This window comes from Bombus terrestris, chromosome 14 (assembly GCF_910591885.1).
Source record: "Bombus terrestris chromosome 14, iyBomTerr1.2, whole genome shotgun sequence".
Taxonomy (NCBI): Eukaryota; Metazoa; Arthropoda; class Insecta; order Hymenoptera; family Apidae; genus Bombus; species Bombus terrestris.
Genome location: NC_063282.1, coordinates 3,330,192 through 3,354,413, shown reverse-complemented (window position 1 = coordinate 3,354,413; position 24,222 = coordinate 3,330,192). Strand labels below are relative to the sequence as shown.

The following is a 24,222-nucleotide window of genomic DNA, read 5'->3' as shown; positions in this document are numbered from 1 at the left end:
CTTACGGCCTGAGAAGCTTGTCATGAAATATTCCTGCAGGTTGCGGTGAACTCGTGTTCGTGGATTTTATAAAGAATCAAACAATACCGATTCACCCTCTGCTGATCGAATCTTCCATACAGAAACAAGATTAAGATCTTCGTAAGAAACAGATATAAATTACTATCCTCCATAAGACGAGTGAAATTTGCAGCTTTTTATAGTACCCGCATCCATATAAGCATGCCATAGGAAGAAAGAAGTTTTTGCAATTCTTCGAAACAATTAATTAATTACGAGTGAATGGAAAAAAGGCGTGCCCGTGAGAACCACTGACAAACACAGAGAAGAGTCGCTATGGTATTGAATCAAAGTACAGGTCCCCCAACCTCGTTGACCTCTGACTGAGGGCGAGCAGCCATATCTGCTGGCCAGTTTTTCAGACTGAGGACGCTCGGAACGTTGGCAAGGATACTGCACAACTTCGCCCAGAGACCGGTCTCTCATCGTCTCCTCTTTTGCTGAAGAGGCTCGCCATCTTTATTCCGCGTCAAGGAAGCCTTCTACTGTCTTCCCTTCGAGTCTCTCTCGACGAGACGCCACAGCCTGATCCGCTGGACAATGCTGGCGCCGAGGTATCGACGACCCCGAACACCCGGAGGTCGTCGCACCACGATTATCTGGATAACCCTAAGCATCAACCAATTTCTCTGAAATGATCGGCGGTTCTATCTTCCGACCGTAACGACCAAGACTTTGCACAAGAATCATTTGCTTTAGGCTTTAGGCGAGTTTCTTAAGCTCTGGACATCTTTATTTGACGCGTTGACTGCCATGTGAGTTTTAGAAATTTCTTTTTCAGAGCCAAGGTAGATAGAAGATCAGGAAAGACAAACGTGATAAGTTCGTTCTTGTAGACTTTTCTGACTTTAAGTCGAGTCGACAAAATTGTAAAATGACGTTTGAATTTATCATTTCGAAGAACTGGTGAAAGAAACGCTGCAAATATGGAACTTAGCTTTCATTTATAGAAGAACTCGAAGACACGATTCAACGTTTGAATAGGAAATATTCTAAACTCGATCGTGCGACTCTTTATACGATTGTTCATAGAAAGTAACCAGTTGTACGATGGATCGACTTCCTGTGGACATTGAGCCACTGGATAATCACGAGGGAGGATTCCATCTAGATTTACGAGTCCTTCGTCGGACAGAATCGAACGTAAATCCCTGCCAACTCGATCACCAAGGTATATCTTAATCAACGTGTCGTTCGGCTGTCCTTCGTTGCGAGTTAGAAGGAGCTTATAATCAAGGGGATTCAATGATCTATTACAGCAATTTACGAATAGAAAAGAAAAACACGAACCTGTATATTGGTTCATTTTTTAAGGATTTCCGGTTGTCTGATTAAATATAATCTGCTGACACCGATTTTATAACAGGATGAGATTATAGGATTTGTTGAAGTTGCGGGAAGAATATATCATGGTAGACAATAAATGCCTTGCAATTTCCTTTCAAATTTTATCAATATAACCAGGATACTCGTGTCTCGTTATGACGTTAATAAAAATTAAAAATGTTTCGTGTAATACATATAACGCGCTCGCCAAAGTATTTTATGATAGGTATTCAAATTACTTCGGTGAGTCGCGCTGTATTTGTCGAATGAAAATAGATTTAATTCTTCTACGATATAATTACAGACAAACGCGTACAAATTGCGCAACACAATGAACATTTGAGAATATCCAAGAGGAATTAAAGGCGCTATTAAATAGAAAGACAAACAGTGACGAGGTTTTTGTTACGTGCCTTTCAATTTTCCAGTATTTTCATGTGCAGCGAGACGGATGAAGCATTCGGTTAAAAAGTGAAGCAGTTGGACGCGTTCTAGAGCAAATTAAACGAGGCGTGTTCACGGTGGAGAGGAACAGAATCGTACGAGACAGGATATTAAAGAAAGAAAATGAAGGAGACTGGACGAACGAGAAGAAAGCAGGCCTAGCGACAACGTTGAAATCACTTCTCGACGTTCTGAAGTCATTAACTCGCTCTTCTACCAACAGAGAAAGAGAGAAAATTCTTCTCCACCTTGCCCTTATTTTCTTCGTTTTCTTCGTTAAGCTGTCTCGTATTTACCCTTCACCTTCCGCGTTTTACACTCACGGTGCTTTCTTCTTAAAAAGAAGATGCTCGGTACGATCAGGTACAGCATCCGAAGGAAGAAGATCGCGGTACAAGATCGTATCTATCTCCCGGAAACTCTACTCGCGATTAATCTCACCGACAAGCCCGAGAACTTTCCTATGGTTGGATAATTATTCCAAGGATCCGGTTCCTTGATTCCAAGTTATAGTTTTTTCTTTACTCTTCTTAAACCATGCGAACGTACGCTAATCAGAAACTATTTCCTCTCTTGATCAGGATACTACAGCTTCCGCTAGATACCAAGGGAATTGGTATCAAAAAAGAAGAGAAAAGAAAATCAGGGGCAAGGGAATCTGGTTTCTCACCGCTTCATAGCAAACACTTCTATTTTTATAGATTTTACAGATAATACACGTAGACACTCGCACGTCTCAAATTTTTGTTCAACATATTTCACATTTTATAACAAAACTTTTTACTGAAAGCAAATATACATTTAGCATTTAGTTAGTTGTGTCAAAAAACCAATAACTGTGATATTCTTATAAAACAACAGTTTCGTCATCAGAAACATTCGAGCGAGGAAAGTCTATAATGAAAATTTCATAAAATCGGACGATTTTTATTCGATGATAAGTCTTTTTTATCGTATTTGTTTCACTATATTGTGAATTTCTCTTCTTCTAAATACTAAAATATACCGTTGTTTGTGAAGGCTCTCAAATGTTCTACCCTGCTATTCGATACGGAGAAACGAAAGGGGAAAAAAGGAATTGTTAGAAAGAAGCCGGTCCTCCGGATCGAAGGATACTTTAGTCGCCAGGGGGAGAACTCGATTTCTCAGAAAAGGCGAGGTCCAAGGCCATGAAGGGAGGTCAGAATAGCGATTGCTTTTTAAGCGAAATCCACCCACGACAGAATACCTGTTTTGGCCTGTCTCGCCTACACCAGCAAACATTTCGACTTTCACCTACTGATTAGAATTAATACTCTGCCGCCCAGGTGACAAGGATACAACCTTGTGCCCACAGATTCTGAAAATGACTCACCTCGCGGGAAAATATACTTTTACTTCTGAGAATCAACCGAAAAAGTTCGCTCTACCGGTCGAAAATAAATAAGAAAAATTCTTCGCGTGAAATTCAGTAATAAATTGGCAGGAATTTCATTGGATCGTTGACTACGGACTAATTCAGACTTTCCAATTTTTATTTCATGTTTTCCTTGATATAACAGCGTTTCACCGTCTAGTTGAACCATTGGACACATGAATTTGATTCTTTCCAAATATTATAGGATTTTTAGTTTTTCAGAAATATTAGAAATTAAGGTTTCCAATGATTTCTGTCCTATATGATAAGCTTATTGATAGATAGATCTACTTACAATGGATTAAACAGGGAACGATGGTTATTTGAACTGAACTAAATACAGTAATGTACTATAACTAATGACTCGACAATTTCACACTTGATTCCTCACAACTCGACTCCTCACAACTTCATAACTCGGCTCACAACTCGACTATACTCATGGCTCTTCTAACTCGACTGTTCACAACTCGACCCTTCAGGTAACGACCCGTCGGTAACGAAACTCAAGTAACGACTGGCCGTTAATTTTTATCCGCCTAACTGTTCGACTAAAGGACCGACAGTACACGAATGGGCCACCCGGACCATTGAAATTTCCAGACCCTTTTCACCTAAGGGCACTTGCACTTTTCTCGGGATACTGTTTATGGTTCGTCCGATATTTCTTAGGCCATTTGTCCACGATACTACAATACGATAAAATATTTTGCAAGTTAATTAGATATGAAGGTGCCAGGCAAGCGAAATAGATAATCTTTATTGTTAAACGAGATAGCCTGCGTCAGAGGGACAGAGGCTAGTACGCGTTACGTAAGAAACGATAAAGAACCACGCGGATGATCTGGCCGTGTTTTCCAACACGCTTTTATGTCATTGCAGGTGTCACGTACGCAGCGCATTATGTTACTCTGCATTGTTACGCGTTCCACAGACACACTTCGAATTTCATTGACACACTTTTGGAAATTGCCGTTCGAGCTACGCGACTCGACGTAATCGATTAATTTCCTTTAGCTTCCTTCCAATTGAATTTTTCGCCATTTCAAATCTACATTGTTTCCTTCAACATCTAGTCTGTACTGTATCTAGCAATTGATTTATTCGATAGAAAAATGGTACGAGATCATTCTTCTTCTTCAGGATAAATACGAGAAACGACATGTAATTATCCGCAAGATTTTGTTTTGAATTTCCAAGCTTTTATGGCTACCTATAATATCTATCTATCCTATGTATACACATCTATAAGAAAGGACTTAAATTACAAGTTCTGTTACTTGTACTACCATTTTTCCTTTAAGCCCCTTATTTACTCGTAACACGCGGAATTTCCCTCGGATGCAATGAGAAAAGAAAACTACAATTATTGGAGCTAAAGAAATGGATCGTGATATCGATGCACCAGTTTCCATCCTAGAGATCAACTCTGTTTCCGGTGCAGAGATTCCTCTTAACCTTATCATTATTTCAGGTTTAAAGAAACGAGTACTGCGAGATGCTTATCGCGGAAGAAATTATTTTTTCCATGATAAGTCCATAATTGTATGAGATCTGTTAAGAGATGGAATTATCGATAAAATATAACCAAAAATAAGGAATTGCAAACGAAATAACCGCATAATTTGTACGCGTGGGGAATACAAAAATTCTTGTCGTGTAAGCGGCATTCGTCGCTCGAAACTGCATGGTAAACATCCATCTTTTTCACATGTCGTCTATGAATGACTGTTTCTAATGCAACAAAGATCCACAGTCGGAATGAATAGCAAATATTGACAAAAGGAATTTTATCACGCATCCTACGTGGCTCCCTTCATCGTCCAACATGAATACGCAGCATGACATCATCGGCTACAGACTCGATAACGAATCTTTACGTATCTTCGTACGTCTTCATGTATTTTACATACATTTTATTGGTTTGACAACCAAGGAATGCGGATTAGTAGGTATTAACAAAATCCGCATTTCTTTAGCTCGACAGGCCCGCACTGACTTATTTGTCAGCCCAAAAATTTCGTATTTTCATGAACTTTGCCATATGGATGATAAATTTGTTGCTAGACAGATATTCCTCTCGTCTAGCAAATGCTCGACGAGTATACTCGACGCATTACGAATCTTTACGCATCTTCGCACGTCTTTATGTATGTTACATACATTTTATTGGTTTGGCAAGTAACGTAAACCGCGTCAGAATTATTTATAGCAGGTAACCATCTGACAGAACTGCAACTGTAGTTCTATTGACTTGATAGATGGGCACATTCCCACATCTCAACCCTCTCGATCCAACATTTTTTTCTATTCAGCTTCTATTCATCTTTCTTCAAGAAATTATTAACGCTAGAACAAATTCGAGACTTTGTATCAGTTTAAAAAATTGAGAGATCTTTTGAGTGAGATGTATAGAAACCCACGAAAGTAGTGGAATATTTGTAGATACCTTTCCTGACACAAAATTTCATTAGGATGAATACATTAGCACTGCGATGAGATCTGACGATCACGATTATATTGGTACAGTTTTTAAAAAGGTCTGAAAATATACGCAAAAGTTAGAAGATATTTAGTGCAAATACATGTTTCACAGGGATTATAAAAGTGTTTGTCAAATACCAATTATATCGATGATGGCTGTTCATGAACATCATCGTTTTTTGTACTTTTCAATATGGAGTTTATCAATGTGAAAGGCAAAAGACGTTGATGAAAGAGTGAAAGACAAGGCGTTTAATGATCACTACACGTCACTAACGATAAATCTTCTTAAATCGAAGAAGATGATGGGTTTGGTTGCAAAAGAAATATAAAAAAGAGGATACAAGACACTTAACGATTAATCGAGAAAGAGACGTAGTTACTCAAGCAATAAATCAAAGATCACGATCGGAGGATGTTGTCTGATTCGAATGATCAAAAATCAGCATAGTCCAAGGAAGCTAGCAAAGAGAGAAGAGTGAACAGGAAATGTTGGTGAGCGTTGAACGAACACAGTCAAGGGAATCCAGTCAGCTGGAGAGCAACGAAGATCGTGTTTACAAGGATTACAGTTCGTAGCGCGTGGCGTAAGACGTGGTGGAGTCGTAGACGCCGATGCAGCTGCAGCTGCAGTCGCAGCCTGAACTGACCGGACGTCGAACCCGAGAAATGCTCCAGCCTGCTAGATATATCGTAATAAGTAGACAAAGTAGCCCACGGGCAGGGCGAATCCCACAGAGGATGCGCTACTCGACCATTTGCATACGTCCGCAGATGAATCTCCGGATAATTCCCATTTTATCGATCTATCCTGGCCACTTGCGATTGCTTTTCCAACACCGAAGAGGACCCTTGAAAAAAGAACACGTGATTGTTATCAAGATGAAAGTGATATGATTAATGCGCGTTTGATACGTGTTGTGGAATGTATCGACATAAATATTTTAAGGAAGAATTATTTAAGAAAGGTATAGGTATTTGTGACTTGACGTCTTTCAGTTTTCAAGCAAATATATAACAAGTGTCCTGATACAGCCGAGCAGATTTTTGGCATGGTTACCACACGATTTTGAGTGTATTATATAGGTGTAATATTTTGTAAACCAGAACATTATTTATTGCAATATTTCTAAAAAATTCGCAGGCCGGAAGAAACTACAAACAAGTAGTACTAGTTCTATGAAGGAAATATTAAAAAACTCTTTCCATATAGCACCATATGGAAATACTTCTTAAAACTATAATTCATTGCCATTAGAAAATCACTATCATAGATAGCCTAAGACTTCTCTACTGTACTATGTATTCAGTAACAATTATTCTCCATCGACAAGCACTTCGATGTGCTTAGTTAAGGATTTGTACAAAAATATTTCGCTTTTATCTGTCGAATCAAGCACAACCTTCGCGGGTTAAAATTCGCGTGCATCAGTCACACCCACGTGCATTCCAAAGATACTGAACAGCTTCCTGGTGGCTAATCGAAGGAACGAGTCACGGAAATAACAACTTCTCGTGGATGTTACGTAAATTCCGGCTAATAAGAATCTCCCGTGGGTTAGGGACGGAATTAATATCCGCCGTTGTGGGTGAATATAAATCTCTGACAAGAATCACGCTCCGGTGTTTACGTGTGCATGCTCGCGTGCATTCTCCTGGCATGCAATCTCGCCGTGTTGCTGCTGACTTTGCGCGAACCTCTTGACACCCTCGGAAAAGCCCATATCCCCATTCATAAGTAAGCAGACACTTGAAAAAAATTAAATTCACACGAACGATCATTAGGAACGATTAAAACGATTAATTCAAGAATTATTATCCCATTTGAAATTTTTGGCTATGTAAAACTTACATATTTAACGTTACAGTAATCTCATCAATTATGTACAACCAAAGTTTTTACATTCGCCACGTCCATCGATAACTCGTTTCTATCAAGCTCGATATTAATTTATATTACTAGAATTCTCTTATTACATTGATAGTTTTCGAAATGATTCTCCTCCATGATGATACTCCAAATTTCTTTGAATAAAATTTCGATTACAGTGCTACGAACTCATTATTCGTTTTCAATCTTTACAAGCAATTTCCATCATCTTTTATCATATGCTTTTGATCGTCATTTTGTATGACTCCAACGATTCGATCGGTCCAACTTCTTCCCTGATAATTTAAGGATACTTATTACCTTTTTTTTACGAGCATGTTCCAATATTTATAAAGCAGCCGCTTTACTCGGCGAGTTCCTTTAATCCCAGCGAAAGAAATTTGCCAGCTTGGCAGAGAATCAAATGGATAACGGAAACCGTGGAAGAACATTCGTGTTTTATACGCGTCATTAATATGCATCGGTTGCAACACAGTACACCGCATAGATTAAAGGGGAAAAGGCCAATTGTTAATCTTCAAACCGCCACTGGCTTCTTACATAAATTTTATCTTTTTTTACTGTAATCTTCACGACCATGAATACTTGCAACCTTCCTCTTTGTATTTTCTCTCGGTACGGCACCTATCAACCTGGCTGCTATAAAATTATTCTAATTGCAGGTATAGCACGCAATAAATATTGCTAGGGAGGTATTGAAACTACCGCAGGTGAGAAAGTCATAGGAACGTTAATAGTAATAATTAAGAGGCGGTGGTGATGAATCAGCTGATAGTTCGTTTGCATAAAACCCCTGGCTACCGGCGGCCCTTTCGTGCCAGGGGCCAAGAGGTATACGCATCTTGAACCTCTCGGTGTAATAAACATGCTATGCCTTCCCATAGCACCGATAACGAATTTTCTTATCGGGATCGCACCAACCATGACAGACAAGATAATGATGATAATCCTCGGTTACAACGTTTCACGTGATCAAAAATTCCTTGCGTTATACTTCTTTCAAATTATATAGTGAAACCTGTTATTAGTCACAAAGCCTGAGAAGATCGAAACATTTAAAAAATTTTAAAGTTTCCTGGACGAATAGCCTCGAGACTGACGAGGGAGTTTATCCAGACTTGAAATTAGTTTGAAAAAAATAGAAGGTTGGAAGAAAGTAGCGTACGATCTTCTAATAGCTGGGACGAATGCCATTTGTTTGAAAAATTTCATAGTGGCCGAGAAATGACCATGTTAATTACCATTACCGTTTACCAAATTACCATGTTAATCGTGACATAAAAGAATTAAAAAACGTTGAGTTATTCTATTATACTTGTGATAGACAGAGTCTTAAAATTATAATAATAATTAATATCAGTGTATGGGTATATCAGCCTATCACAAAGATTGATATTACGATAATTTAACATCTGAGCAATTTCCCGTACGAGAAACGTGTTCGTTGTTGGAAATTTAAAATACCAAGCAGCATTTTATCAAGCCTGCATATGAATGAACTAAATCATACTGATTCCGTGATTTCTTAAAGGATAATAACCCAGGAAGCAATCTGAGAATATCAGATATGCGTGTCTTCGAAACACCTCCGCGGTTTCACACGCAAAACGTCTTTTAGCATGCTCGGTTTCAGATTCTCGCGTTGGGTGGTCGATCACGCGGAAATAGACGTTTAATGATTCGCTTAAACTTTGACTTCGTGCAGCTAACAACAATTCCATTAATCTTTCTCTCCGATCGTCACGTTTTCTATGGAAATTATCATTTAAAATTCCAATCAAGATACAATTGCATTTCTAAATGCAAATAATTCAATGGAAAAATTCGTTTCTTGATTGTTTCTTTCCAAATGGGATGATCTTGGTCGTACAGTCTCTGACCATTGACTTGGAACCAAAAATCTTTGACGTATACGCATTATAGGTGATATAAAACATTTTGAAATTTTAGTAGCAGTATAATGAGCCCAACTCCCATGGCCATATCGGTAAAATGTGAAACCTATCTGAAAATATTATTTTTTATATATTATATATATTTTTATTTTCTTTATATTGTTGTTCTATATGTTATTAAAAATATTCAGATACTTTCCTCAGCCAATACGTGATCGCTTATAAATATATCTATCTAGTAATAATTTGGACAGTCAAGAACAATTTATTAATATATATCCCAGTTAGAAAAGCGAAATTCTGTAAATGGTTATGCTACTCCATTGAAAGTAGCAGCATCCTCTCTCGCGTTATCCTTAACTAAAACACAATTTCCCGAGTGTCCGTCAGGGCAAATTGTAGGGAACTTATGGAGTTACATGAAGAAAAGGGATTGTAGTTGAGTGAACAGAAAGATCATCGAGGAAATCGATGCAATATCCGATAGATATACGTGACTGTGCAAGAAGGGAATGCCGTGGATGCCTTGCGGTCTGATAACTTCTCATCCAGCATCGCGACGATGGAACTCAACTCTTGTCATTCCTGTTGCCTCGTCACTTGGCCGAGGTCTTGTCTCGCGATAAACCAACGGTATACTAGGAGGATAGTTTTGAAGAATTTTTGAACCGTTAGAGCACGTAACGAGAGAACAATGCTTCATCTTCTATGCTAGAAGCGGAACGATGTATGATCGGTGCAACGGTACTTTATAATAAATTCTGACTTTGGGTCGATCTGTGCGTTTGGATTCGCGATACCACGGCTCTGCGTGTTTTACGATGGTCAAAGTGGGTGTTGCCAGCAAAGAAGACGGGTCTAACTAGGCTTCCTGTTGCCGTAAAATAGTTAACTTTGATGTTACCGAAGTACGGAAAATCTAGACGAGGAGTTATCTATAACGCGAGTTTCCCTGAAGCGAAGAAATCTCGTAGCGGTTTCGAACGAAGCTTCCCATGAATAGCAGAATTCCTCTTGAACCTGTTTGTCATTCATCAAAGTATTGAATCTTCTCGAGATTCAACAAGCCAATAATTGAAATTTCTGTAATAATAAAATTAACAAATTACTCCTAGCTTTTCGATGAGTAGCAAAATTTCAATCATTCCATTTACAACCTGTCACCTATCAAAATACCGAATGTCTTCGAGATTCAGCAATACGTAAAACGATGCGAAAATGAGGGCAAATCTAATCTCATTTCCTATTACCATGAAATAGTTACCATTGGAGTCCATAAAGCGTAGAAGAAATAACCATATTACTGTTGAAGTTTCTCTAAGATGATAATGAATTCTCTGACCCTTCCACGAGTAGCAAAATTCCTTTCAACCTGTCGCCAATCAAAGTATCGGATATCGAGGAGATTACGGAATAAGTAAAACGATGCCGAAATAATAGCACGAGACTCGTGCAAAATAATCTCTAACCCCGACTATTAGCATCAATTCTCGTGTACAGCACACGTTACACGTCCATCATGGGTGTTTGTGCAAAGGCATCGGCAGTCCGTGACCACGTTCGTTCCAAAGATCCTCTCGGCTTCTCCTTTGTCTCGTTCCTTTTCCTTTTCGTTTTCATCCATCTCCAGCCCTCCAGTATCCTTCTTCCGTCCCTATCTTCGCGGTATAAAGGCATGCACACGCAAGCAGACCCTTCTCTTCTCGCTTGTACGTGCTCGTGTATAAACGTGCGATTCCTCTAGCCTGGCAGGATACTCGTCCGTGTAGGTGGGCTCCTCACATCGGCGACCTCGAAAACTTCAACATCCTCCTCCAGGATGTTCGCCAACCGTCTGAAACGAATTGTGAGGAGACTAAAGGCCACACCGAGTCATATATGTTAGGTTCTTTCGACAGACTTCTTTCGTCGGCCACTAATTGATGGCTCTTCCGTGATCCTTTCGTGAGAGAATGCCCGTATTCTACTCTTAACTCTTCACGCTTTACGTCCAGAGTAAATATTATCTTTGTACCTGCATCTGTTTGACTATTCACGAAAGAATCGGTAATTTCTTACGCACATAGAACAAAGTAGGGCTATTTGAATTAGAAGAATATTTGAGTCGAGTTAAGTAATTTTCCTGAGTTAAGTAATACGCTAAATTCGATTATGAACAATCTTTAGGCGACCTGCATATGAAAACAGGCTATTTGCCTCGTTGTCAGTGACGTGATATACAGTGAAATAATAATATATCGTATACTTGCGTCAATAACTCGATGACCATTGCTTTTTCTACCAGAATATAAATTCGTACTCTTCAATAGCGTGTATATATTACTTCATTTCTGCGGGTTATTTTGTTGCTTATTTTATCCGCTTCGTCACAGGATTATTCGAATGATTCTCTCCTTTTGATATCTTCCTTTGATGGATATTCATTTATGCATGAATTATTATGGAATATTTTCTTACTTTTTCGTTATTCTGTTAAAGACTAGTGGTATCTCATAATATACGACAAGTTTTATTATTCAAACTTGGAGATTGAAATTAAGACTCAAAGAATTTTTGAATAGCCTTCAGGCAAGGATAACTATAAAAGAAATTTATGAAGGAAGAAATCTTCGATAAAACTACTAATAGAGATGAAGATCAATAGCGCTAAGCAGTTACGTAACGAGGATCGGGATTAATTGAAGATCGTTATGAGCTCATTCACGCAATAAGCACGTAGATGTAACTACTCGACTATAGATACGTTGCATAAGCATTGACCTTCGATAATAAGCCTCACAATTTATGATAATAGGGATCTAAGCTTACATGGTGTTACACCATCGAACGATTGCGTTGATCTTCAAAATTTTCCGCTGTATATGTATATATAATAAATATAAAAGGTATATGTACTTCCATAATTATAATCGATTATGTAATTATACTTGCCAAGAACCAATGAGCTGAGACTTCGAAGAGTCTATTTACATCTAAGAAACCGCATCTACAAGCCGTAAAAAAGAAACACAGGAGAAAAACACTGAATTAAAGGTAACCGAGCATCAAGAATTTCCCATGCGGATAATACGAACAGAAGATCGCGGTTGAGGTGAATCATAGAAAAATGAACGTGAGGGAATACGAAATTGTAAAAATGCATCGCGTTCACCAGGGTGGTCTCCACCAGGAGAAGAAATACAATACTAAAAAACGATCTATCCGAGTCTTTTTACTTTCATCCGACTGAGTTAGATCCAACTAAGGATCGTGTGACAACACACGATGAGGCTGGCTTTAGGGTGTGGTGTACATGAATACCGCGAAGAAATCATGGTCATGACTGTAAATAGAGTACACGAAGGGGTCCAGGATCGGTTCTGTCCTGGCCATAAATGCGATACCCCTTCGTTGCTAGGTAGGTGTGAAACGTAAAGTCAGCGATCTGACGAGGCTCGGGCCGATGCACTGCAGATTGCGAGTATCCTTGCTGAGGTCGGACGCCGAGCTTCGTCGAAGGTCGTTGCCTGCTCGATATACACGGTGTACCTTGAGAATTTTCGCCCAGCCTCCGCACCGTACACGTTCACCTCTCTCTGTGGCACAGAAAGTGCTCAACCTCGCGGGGAAAGGCGGATATGGCAGTCCAAGTGTGTTTTTTGATGTCGTTGAAAGGATTCGTGCATATCGAGCCTTTGTCGCTTCGGTTTTCAGCGTAAAACGCAAGTTAGGTGATTTGGCAACTGGTCTTTGAAAGAATTTCCGTATTTTCTGTTTCTGTCACTCTATTTTGGGTTCCGTGCGAGTTAGAGGATCCAGAAATTGATCTCTGAAAGGATTCTTGCGTTTTATGTTTCGAACGCTTTGCTGTCTGGTTCAAAGTAGGTTGGATGATTTGGAACTGATCTTTAGGATTCTTTGAAAATATTTGTTCGGATGTGATTTGAAACGATTAGCGTATTTTTTTATTTCTGATACTGTATCATCGAGATCTACGTTAATGGATCTAGAAATCGATCTTTGAAAGGAATCTTGTGTTCCCTGTTTCTTTCGCTTTGTTTCTGCGTTCGAGGCAAGGGAAATGATCTAGAAACTGATCTTAAGGAATGTTTGAAAAGGAATGTTTCCTGATGATTCCATCATTAGCTTATCGTATAAAATAAATACACGATATTCGTATACAATTATACCATAAATACTCATTTTCCTTTCAATAAATAGAAAGTATTCTTCCATTATTAAAATCCATTAACATTTTAATCGACTGCTTTAGGAATTCAAGATAACTTCTTCGATTACCAATTCAGGTTTATGGAAACTGGAACATTTTATAAAATATAGTCCAGATGTTATCATAGATATTCGTTACCTATGATTATGAGAATTAATTGGATCCCTCGATTAAGTTTAATATTCTCCACAAGATATGATCATCCTCTTTTTTTTCAACTAACTTAATCCGTTCTGTTGTCGTGATATCCGCACATTTTTATTACACTTTGTTAACGGTTTAATAATCCAGCGAGGAGAAGATAGGACGAGAAGAGGACAATTAATTCGAGGTGTGTTAATACGTTAATGACGATAATGATACCGCGTCGACAACGACAATCACGACTGCGAGTTGCTTGGAAGATCCTGTCAAGGTCGTGGTTCTTGATTTACAATGCGGCTCGGAAGCACGAGGTATCTCCTCGGCGGTGTAAACCACAATATACGTCATTCTTCCAGAATATTTTCTTCCACGATCAAATCTTCGTAATAACCTCGTAATAAATCCTCCTTGTTAATGTTCCAAGATGAGTCTGGAAAGCAACGAGACTGGTAAAGTAAAAATATTTCATAAATATTTCATATGTACGGCGGAGCACGAAAGTATTTAGACACTTGGCACAGAAAATTTTTGTGAATATGTTATGTCTATCATATACAAGATTTTAACGTTTCACTAACTCTGGAATGAAACATCATCGTGATTCTATCTATCAAATTTGAAACCAATGCAAACAAGCATATACAAGTTACGAAACAAAATTTACTTTAAACATATATTTAGTAAAAAGTTAACGCAAAGCATGAATAGCCATCGTAAATGTTTTAGACATACGTAAACTGGTATCTTGCAATTTTTATATATATTTTCAGACTTGTTTTAAATTGTACCAACATAATTATAACAGTCGAATCTTATAACAATGCCAATGAAATTTCAATATATATATATATTACACATAATATGTTCATGAAATTCATCTGTGAGTGTTCAAATACTCTTGTAAGGCTGTGTAGGCTGTTCCTTTTATTCCAAATCTTTCCTTTATCCTTTATAATCCGTCACTACTAGTAGCAATTTAATTTTCCACGTCGATTAACTCCTTTTGGCGCATTCATGCATGCTGGCTGCCGGATCATTACCATTAATGCAAACGATAATCGCCGCTAATGAGAGTAATTCGCAATCAAAGCTTCCTGCTACAACGACGGACAATAAGTGTAATCAAACGACCATGATGATCGTTCTTCGAGAACAGGGACAATTATCTGTGGGCGTTGTAGCTGCGATTACATGTTTGCTTAGCGGCCTCCTGTAGCCCAAGGATCAAACAAAAGAGGAACGAAGGAGTCTGAAGTTTAAAAAATTCGCTTAAGAATAATCCCATCTTTTATGGATCGACACGATGTCAGAAACTGGCAACTTCACCAATGGAGACTTACACCCATACTCCAGCCAGAAATTTGTGTAAAATTTAAAGAAAGTGATGGAAACAATCGATAAAATGGTTTAACTTTTTCCAATTTTGAAACTAATATAATAACTGCCCTAATAAGGCCCTTCGCATCGCAAGAACTGCTCGAGTACTTTCGTCAGCGAGTGTGAATCTTCAAATATGCTTCAACGAGAGCCTTTGAATGAAACGTGAATCAACCGAGAGAGTATCGAGAAAACTAATAAATAATCAATTTCACTTGGTCGGCGGTGCACGAAAGGGAAACGAGCTGGCCTGGCAAAGCGAAGTGGACGTGGCCGAGGGAAGAAATGACGGAGCCGCTCCTTTCTCGGCGGTATAAACGAACGAGACGAAGGAATCAGCGAAGAGAGAAGGCGAGCAGCGAGAATGGTCCGGTTTTTGCTAGCAGGGTGCAAGGACAGACGGATTGCTCACAGGACTGAAAGTCGTGGGGAACGTGATCAGCGTCACCGAAACGCTCGTAAACGAGAGAATTGCAACAGCCGGCACCAAAACCCGCCTATACGCACCGCGTTTTTGCTAAGCTTGTTTGAACAACTAACCAGACGATCATAGTATAATGGTACAGCGGAGAAACGGGGACACAGATAAACATCGCCATAATTCTACTTGATTTACTTCGTGTGTTTGTTGCCACAAAGGAGGCGCTTTGGTTCAAAGTGGTTTTGGCAAGTAGTTTAAGCTGGGATCAAAAGTGGATCAAGTCAGTTTGAAAGATTAGAAAACGTAGAAATTTACCAATGATAAATAGATTGTAAATGGTCTTATGTAAAAGTTTGGAGATGCAAGAGTGCATATAGAATACGTATAATAAGCAGAAACGTATAAAATATATGGGATTTCTAATTAGGTTTCCTTTTTTTAATAATATTCATAAAAACATGAATTTATATAATTATCTACACTCTAGCAACAACTATTGGAACGATATTTAATTTGGAGTGGTTGGACAGTGATCTTGGAATGTAATTAAGGCTAGAAGTATAGGTAGACTAAGCTAGTTTGATGAGAAAAATTGTACTCTTGGTAAAATCAAAGATTACCAAATTTGGAATGATATTCTATAGTTTAAGGATGATGGTATTCATAAAGCTGAATAATAAAAAATATTGTCGAAACTTTGTTATAGGACGACGGTGGTATCGAATACTTCAACACTATAGTGGTGCAGCCGCACCTGAAGTTGATCACGAACCAGGGCAGAGGTTTTCACGTGAGATGCCGATACCAAACACGAGACAAAGTAGTAACGAACGATCAAACCCACGTGGCCATGCTGCAGTCTCTACCGCTTCAGGTAACGATGCCATTTTCCTTTGAAATCCTACGATCAATGAGACGTGTTCATTCAATTATTGCTACAAGTCCTAAACCCGAGTTACATCAACGTCAAACATGATTACGGCATTCAGGATGAGCTTATTTTCTAATTTAGCGAAAGACGAGTCAGAAGAAGCTTTTTCTCTTCACCAAGCAAAAAAGTATCGAGCAATCGTGAAAGATCGGGAAACGTTCCGCAGATGAATAATAAATTGCGTTTTACGTCTCTCGACAGGCAACAGCTCCTATGCCAGGATGCACGATGAAGATCTTCAACGGAGATCCAACGAGGCATCAAGTGGCGGAAAACGTGAAGATCGGGGACCCTTTGACCTTGGTCATTAGCATCGACAAACAGGAAATGTTCGGGCTGAAGATCTCCGACTGCCTGGTGCGCGACGGCTTAGGATGGGGAGAGCAGAGACTCATAAATGACGAGGGGTAATTTTGTTTTACATATCTTTGGGAAATGTAAATGATAAATATAACATTTAAGAGTATAGGATATACATAAGTTTCGATGATTCGAAATATATAAGGTTTACAAGAGATGCCTTTTTTTAAAGAACTAACGTTCTGACGAATTACAACAACGTGAAACGATTATATACAATTTAGGTACATAGGTTGTGAGAATGGTTAAATCGCGTGGGTTTCATTCTTCAGATGTTTAATTCATCAGAAAGATCGAATGTATAGATTCTTATGAGTATGCACTTCAGTTTTCAATAACTGTGGTTCTTTGTTATAAAATGACGAACTAAATCAACTTCCTTTGGATGCTGAACATTGAAAAGAAACGGTGACTAATATATCTTTGCTCAACGGTTCACATTTACCCATCGATGAATCAAACGAAACAAAAATTCTCTCTTCCATTTTACTTCGTTTTTCATATTTATTCCATCCGCGGAGACGTTTAATAATAGACAGGTTAGCGGACGTAAGAATAATTCTTCGACCGGTACAAATAAATTGTTCGCGTCAGAGCGTCGTATGAATTATTCAAGGGTCGGAATTCAGGGTATAAAGCGGGCCGGTTCACTGACTTCTTTTCATAAGCAAATCAGCTGATCCAACCAACAGGTTGCACGCACACTTTCCCTCTTGATTTGTTCGTGCAATTGCAGAATATTCCTAGTATTCGCCTTCTATTTTCTTATTGATCGATCTCGAAAGAACAGCCTCTGCGAAGATTATATAAGGAGAGAAAAGTATATGTTAGACATTTCTGATAGCAAATTATTCATATAATTTCAAAGTTCTGATGCAAGACCCGTTTTTCTGAGGTTTATTACCAGAAAACACTTTTCGATTTGATTCGTTCTTCTCGGCACAATGTTCCCCCCTTTTTAAGACTATAATGTTCTCAGTTTAAACAATCAAATCCGCGATACTTGACAGACTAAGTTTATATAATCATCAGTTATTGTAATTAAAAGCATTTTCAGATTTAGCACATCTATATACAAAAACTGTGTTGCTATTACAGTTGCCCAGTCGACGGTGAGATCATGGGACAATTCACGTATAACGAAGATAAGACGGAGGCAAGGGTGAACTTCCAGGCGCATAAATTCCCCTATACAGCCAGTGTCTACTATCAATGCAACGTCAGACTATGTGTAAAACACGGTGGAGGATGCAGCAACACGGTAATCAAAATTCTACCTTCCTTCTTCATAGAAATTCTCTTTCGTAGTTGTTGAAAGATCGTTTAGAAAGATTGGGAAGAACTACGTAATTATAACAAGTTGGGTAGGAAGAAGATCCTACGAAGAATCATTTGGAGAAAATCCAAAAGAAATCATCAATATTCCACTGTTGCAGCCACCGGCGTGTAATTTGGTATCCAGACGACGCAGGGACACTGCCGACGACAATACAGTGAAAGGTGTCGAAGGCCTGGACGGAGGAACGCCAGCTACCATCGAAGTTTATAGCGGACTATACGTGAACGAAGCCTCGGACGTTGGCTCCAAGTCAGACTTTACCGACGACGTCTTCAGAGAAAGGGTTAGTCGCATTGATATTCCTGTCCGTTACCATTTCCTGGTAAAATTCTGAAACATACGTAACTTTGTAGCTTTCGTTCGTAAGACGTGTAAGACGAAAATATAAATTATCAAGGAAAACACAGTGAAGCAATTTTTAATACATTAGACAGGATATTCAGAGGAATCTGCTAAAAAATTGAAATCAAAACGCGATAGATTCAATGAAACGCGTAATAGTACAAATGTTAGTTTGTAGAAAATTTAGAAGAAGTTTCCGAATATTTGACTTCGAATCGAAGAAGACAAACGTTTATACATTTTCTGATCCTGAGGAACTCGGCTTGTATAATTTGCAGACTATCGACGATCCCGACAACATCTGCATTTCGCAGAGGAGCTTCGCCATCGGCATCGCGATCGCGGGTCTGATCCTCATGCTGGTGGTAGTCGCGGCCATTCTAGCACTGCTGGCCAAGAGACGACACAAGAGCATCTCGACGACGGGCTCGTCCATTTACAGCGGACCTTACACGAACACCGCATATAGTCACAGCAGCTAAGTTCATCCGAACCTCGATATCCTCGAACAAACGAGGTGATTCGAATGAAAGAATGAAAAACTTTAGCTATATGGTAGTGAAGCGAGCGGCCAATCGATACTAATGTCGAGATGGAAATTTTTCCAATTATATCGGTTCTACGTCAGCCTCGGTGCATCGAGGTGTAGAGAATTTAGATGGATTAAACGAGATTTTGCTCAACTGCCGATGCTATTGTTGCTTCTTTGAAGAAATAGCTCAGAACCCTATAGGTCCGAACACGTGGTCGAATGTGCTCGATTAAGAGAGGGTGCACCACCTTAAAAATGTTTAAAAGTAAAAGTTTAACTCTAAGAATCTTCTTTGGATACTTACGATACAAAATGAAAACTCCAAATTTTTTCTTAATAATTTCCTCTCTAACTTCGTTTGTGAATTTCGGAAAGGAATTTGGAAACTGCCTAAAACCTTCAAGAGAAGTATAGTAAGGTTCAATTTGTTCAAACTATTAGGGCGGTGTACCTCAAGAAATTCCTGTGTATTTTATTCAGATACGTTTCTTGCCATCCGTTTGATAACTCGTCCCAACAACTGCCCTTTCGAAATTTCCCCAATTGTAAAATTGTTCATAAGAAGCACGTGTTAGAACCTGAGCAGTTTTAGAGAAATCCTAGCCTAGCCAGAGACAACTTGAGACGAATCGACACGAAATCCTTAGGATTAACTTTAATATATACGTTATATTATTATTATTATTTTTATTATTATATTATATTATATTATATTATATTATATTATATTATATTATATTATATTATATACATATTGTATACTAGTCCGGTATACGCTGTCCTAGCTAACCTAGCAGCCGCACTAAAAACAGAAGGCGCACCATATGAATATTCTCTCTGTCTCCATTATCCTGGCAATTTAACTTAATCATCAGCGCAGAACGACTCACTCTAGCGTTTAAGGTGAAGTCGCCAGAGATACTTCTTAAGCGAATCAAACGCCCCAGTGATTTTTAACTACCGTCCTTCTTTTCCTTCTATCCCGATTTCCTAGCCAAGTATTGCATATTTCTTATCCGCATCTATGACGATTCTTTCTCAATATTTATAGCCACGGTCTTTTTATTCCTTCTTCTTTTTCCCAAATTTTGTGGCGAAGGGATAACCCCTGACTCCTGAAACTCGGTCACTTAAATTTTCAAATTCTAAGTTTGTTCCATCAGTTACCAATAGACTGTGGATTTTTATGCAAATTTATCTTCCGCTAAAAGAAATGAAAGCCAAGGAGAAAATTTTCATTTGCTAAATATTATGGATCAAGTGTTTTTACTTTCATGTAAAACGTATCAAGTCAAGGAGTAGTCCATTTTTCTTATTTCTTTATATGTACAATTAGAACTTTGTTTATATGGTCTTATCAATTATGAACAAGTAGTTCACCCATTTCTTCGCTTTCAAGCTCCTCATAAATGCATAAAGATCCACACTCTAGTTACCAGTTTGCTTCCTTTACAGAATCTTCGACTATGATCTTAACGAATATAATTTCCTCGTGACAAGCAATAAACAAATCACGAGCACTTAACCAGCTGCTGGCTAATCGATTACAGACAAGTTTCTGTGCATTCGAACGAATCGAGGCTGCTTCGAACGGGCAACTCGGCAAACTTGTATGGGATGCATCGGTTATTACGTGCTTCCGACTATGTGCTACGGTGTTTCGTGAGATTAAGTCCCGTTGCCGCGAGAACGAGGAGAAAAGAATCACGCTACATCGTCCTGTACACACCAAAGATTAAAAAGGTGTTAGAAGAAGGAGATACGCTATCGTTCATAAGTATCTGGATACTTTAGTCGATTCGTAGCAACAATATAAGAATTGCAACAAATTGCACAAACTGGCTAATAGCAAAGTAATAATTAGAAACGGCACTAGAAATTATTACAATATTTTTTCATTTACATTTGCGATATTTAAAATTATTTATATACTATCGATATTGAAGTATTAATTGTTGCAATATTTGGTAAACTTCTTTCACAGATATAGAATCGTACGTGAGTTACTCTGATTAAATAGTATGATGTTTATTAATTATGTAAAGAAAATATGCACAGCTAGAGCTATTTGGAAAGACATTTCATGGGTATCAACCTAACATAAAATTTATTTATCGTAATTTTATAATGTCAAATATAAGTAAATGTCCAGATACTTTTGAATGGTAGCGTATAAACCAGTGGAACGTCTCCTCGTGTCCATGACCACGGGACATCCGCATGAGCGTGGCAATAAACGAGTGCATAATCCATTATAACGCTTAAACGTAAACTAGTTTCCATTGAATCGAGGTGCTGCTCCGATAACGATACCCTCTTTTACGGGATACTTCCGACTGTTACCTAGACAATAAATAAGGATAAAATATCTATTAACGAATGACGTAATTTACGTTCAAATCGGAAGTACCTTGTATAATTGCTTCGTCTTTTCTTCGATTCTTTTACGACCAAAAGCTAATTGATGGACAAGCGTATCTCGTCGTAGAGAATCTAGTGACTCTTTGTGGAAGAAAAAGAATCGAAAAAGAAGCGAGGGTATGGCCGTTTTATTAGTCGCGTTCTTTTCTTCTTAGTTTTTAATTTGTGAGGAAAAAAAACAGAGTTACGCGGTCGCGTAAATGGGTCCAACGTGGTGGTGGGTACAGATCGTAAAATTTACATTTAAAGAGAACAGAGGGAAAGAAAAGAAAGAATGGACACGCAAACGTAACACTCGTAACCTATAAGCTATACGCAAGAAATTAAGAAAACGGACAGAAAAAAAAGTATAAAAATGTTAATTCGCTTTACATGGAACCGCTTGTTCCGACGATTGTCTCTGTACACCTACGATCGCTCATAAACTTCAGTTTAGTCAGGAACATCGTACAATAAGAATTTTTAGCGTAAAATTATGTTAAACGACGGAAAGTGAAAATTTACTATCATATAAAAGTATAGCTAAAAGATTAAAGTATGGCTAGCCTCGTCTGGAATACCACGAAGATGTAGCACGACAACCGACAAAAATTCATCCAAAAATACTGCGACCTACCTAAGCTGTATAAAATCTAAGAGATACGACGTTCTTACTTGCGAGATATTTAACGTTTATGAAAAAGTGATCGAAAATTCTTCGTCGCGATGTTTTACAAATGTGTTACAAAGTGCAATAATTTCGAGCGATCGGTAGTGTTAAAGAACGTCGTGGATCGAAAGCAATCGACGAATGGTATAACAAACGAGCGTTATCGTTTCGTCGTATTCGTGGCATTGGTTCATAGCGACATTGGGGATAAAAACTGCCTGTATAGAGTTCTTTTTGTAAGGATACGCGATTCTTCACTAGGTCCTGCAATGTTTCTCTGGACCCTTGTCCAAAACTTACAACGAACTTCTGTAAATAACGAAAACGTAATAAATCTTGTAACCATAAACGAACGTAGTTGATTAATACCACGGGGAAACATTCCGATTTCGCTAATAAAATTTATCCTGTCAGTTTTTTAGCGACTCATAGAGGAGAGTCACAACATTAGTCATAGGTGGAGGTAAAATATAATTTTACCATGAAATTATGATACAGGGGATGATACCTTGCAATTGCAAAACGAATATCCTAACACAGACTTAAATGTAGAATTTATTATATTGTAAAGTAAACCTCAAGAAATATAACGATAACCTCTTCGATTCTTAAACATAATACTTCACTGAAACAATGACGAGATAAAGATCTATACTTGTATCCCTATCCTCTTTATCCTCTTGCGACACCTGCGACACTATTGGATGTTAAGAGAAAGAAAGGAAAAATAATAGGACTATTAACGCGTCCGTTTAAGTAAGAATCGACGAACACACCGATTCAAGTTTCGCGTGCGATTATAATTAAATTTAATAAGAGCTGATGGTGCTCTAAAGAATATTAAAAATGGTATAACGAGCAAACACTGCGGTGACAAAAATTCTCTGAAAGAAAACTTTATTAGGGGGCAGAGAAAAGAAGCAAAGTAATAGTTTTCTTCTTCTTCCTATCGAGTGTTTATTTATGAAAATACTGCTTTCTCAAAACTATGAACTAATTATTATTCATACAGTTAAAATATTATTATTATAAAATATTTTATGAAGTATCTATGAGTATTCCACAATACACCCAATTTGAAGAAATTATATCTTTGAATGTCAGTTATTAGAGTTTCAAATGTACCTTTTACTAATCAAATATGGCGTACTTTGTTGTCAGTTTAACGTATCTGCGCAATAGATAAATGACGCGATGCGCAAAGCACGTTCAAACTTGTGTGCGATACCATCCTTTCTCGAAAATAATAGGAATTATTGGAAAAAACGCGAAATGTCATTATAGAAAATTCGCGAAAATGTCGATATTAAAATAAAAGCAAATAAAATCGAACAGTTATCGAAATATGTTTCGTTAATTATCATAGTTTGATGTATGAAACAAAAGTAAAAAAAGTAAAAAAGAAAATATTATACTATAAAAAATATTATAACAATGTAGGAAAGTATTATCAAGAGAAATAAAGGGAAGTGAAAAGAAATAGAATTTCATTTCAATAATACGTGATGTGCCTCGATTGAGAATTAATAACCGTCTATTCACATCGAAAAACAATAAATCGCTATAAATTGTATTGGATTATGAGTTTAAAACAAAATGAAGATTCTTACTATTCTGAACCAATATTCTGATGTTGTATGTTAAATTTTTCACATTTACAACGAGCTGCCAGCAGTTGCTTCCTCTTCCCAATATGACGTCGCGTGAAATGAGGTGATTTCAAATCTTAGTTTCAAAATTCACCATCAGAGTGCGATTGCTTCAGGAACGTATCACGTTTCCTATCAGCGCCCGGATGCTATCCGAATTCTCCTGAAAATTTCCGTCTCTCTGTTTACGTGGAAATATGACAAATCACTGTAAATTAATATACTGCGAACCATTTCTTTTTAATACTAGCTGTACCCAGAGTATAATTAGATATTTTCTTTTTAAACGACAACGATGAAAACACGAGAATTTTTGTCATCAGCCTCAAACATTAGAACAAACATAAGAAT

The 24,222-nt window shown here is 38.0% G+C and overlaps 1 protein-coding gene and 1 long non-coding RNA gene across 2 annotated transcripts in view; one reads left to right on the top strand and one right to left on the bottom strand.

The window, feature by feature from the left end:
• The window catches only part of LOC100646076 (cuticlin-3), a 68,621-nt gene extending 46,050 nt beyond the window's left edge, over window positions 1–22,571 (top strand). Inside the window, exons 5-9 of the mRNA XM_003400480.4 lie at window positions 16,355–16,522; window positions 16,781–16,986; window positions 18,038–18,200; window positions 18,376–18,561; window positions 18,899–22,571. Of these exons, the coding sequence (XP_003400528.1) occupies window positions 16,355–16,522; window positions 16,781–16,986; window positions 18,038–18,200; window positions 18,376–18,561; window positions 18,899–19,102 (927 nt within the window). The 3' untranslated portion in view covers window positions 19,103–22,571. The remainder of the gene's footprint in view (window positions 1–16,354; window positions 16,523–16,780; window positions 16,987–18,037; window positions 18,201–18,375; window positions 18,562–18,898) is intronic.
• Window positions 6,805–8,942, bottom strand: LOC125386357. The gene is made up of 2 exons (XR_007226415.1): window positions 7,563–8,942; window positions 6,805–7,459 (listed from the first exon to the last, which is right to left on the bottom strand). It is a non-coding gene; the product is annotated as an uncharacterized LOC125386357 (long non-coding RNA).
• Window positions 22,572–24,222: the final 1,651 nt, after the last annotated feature.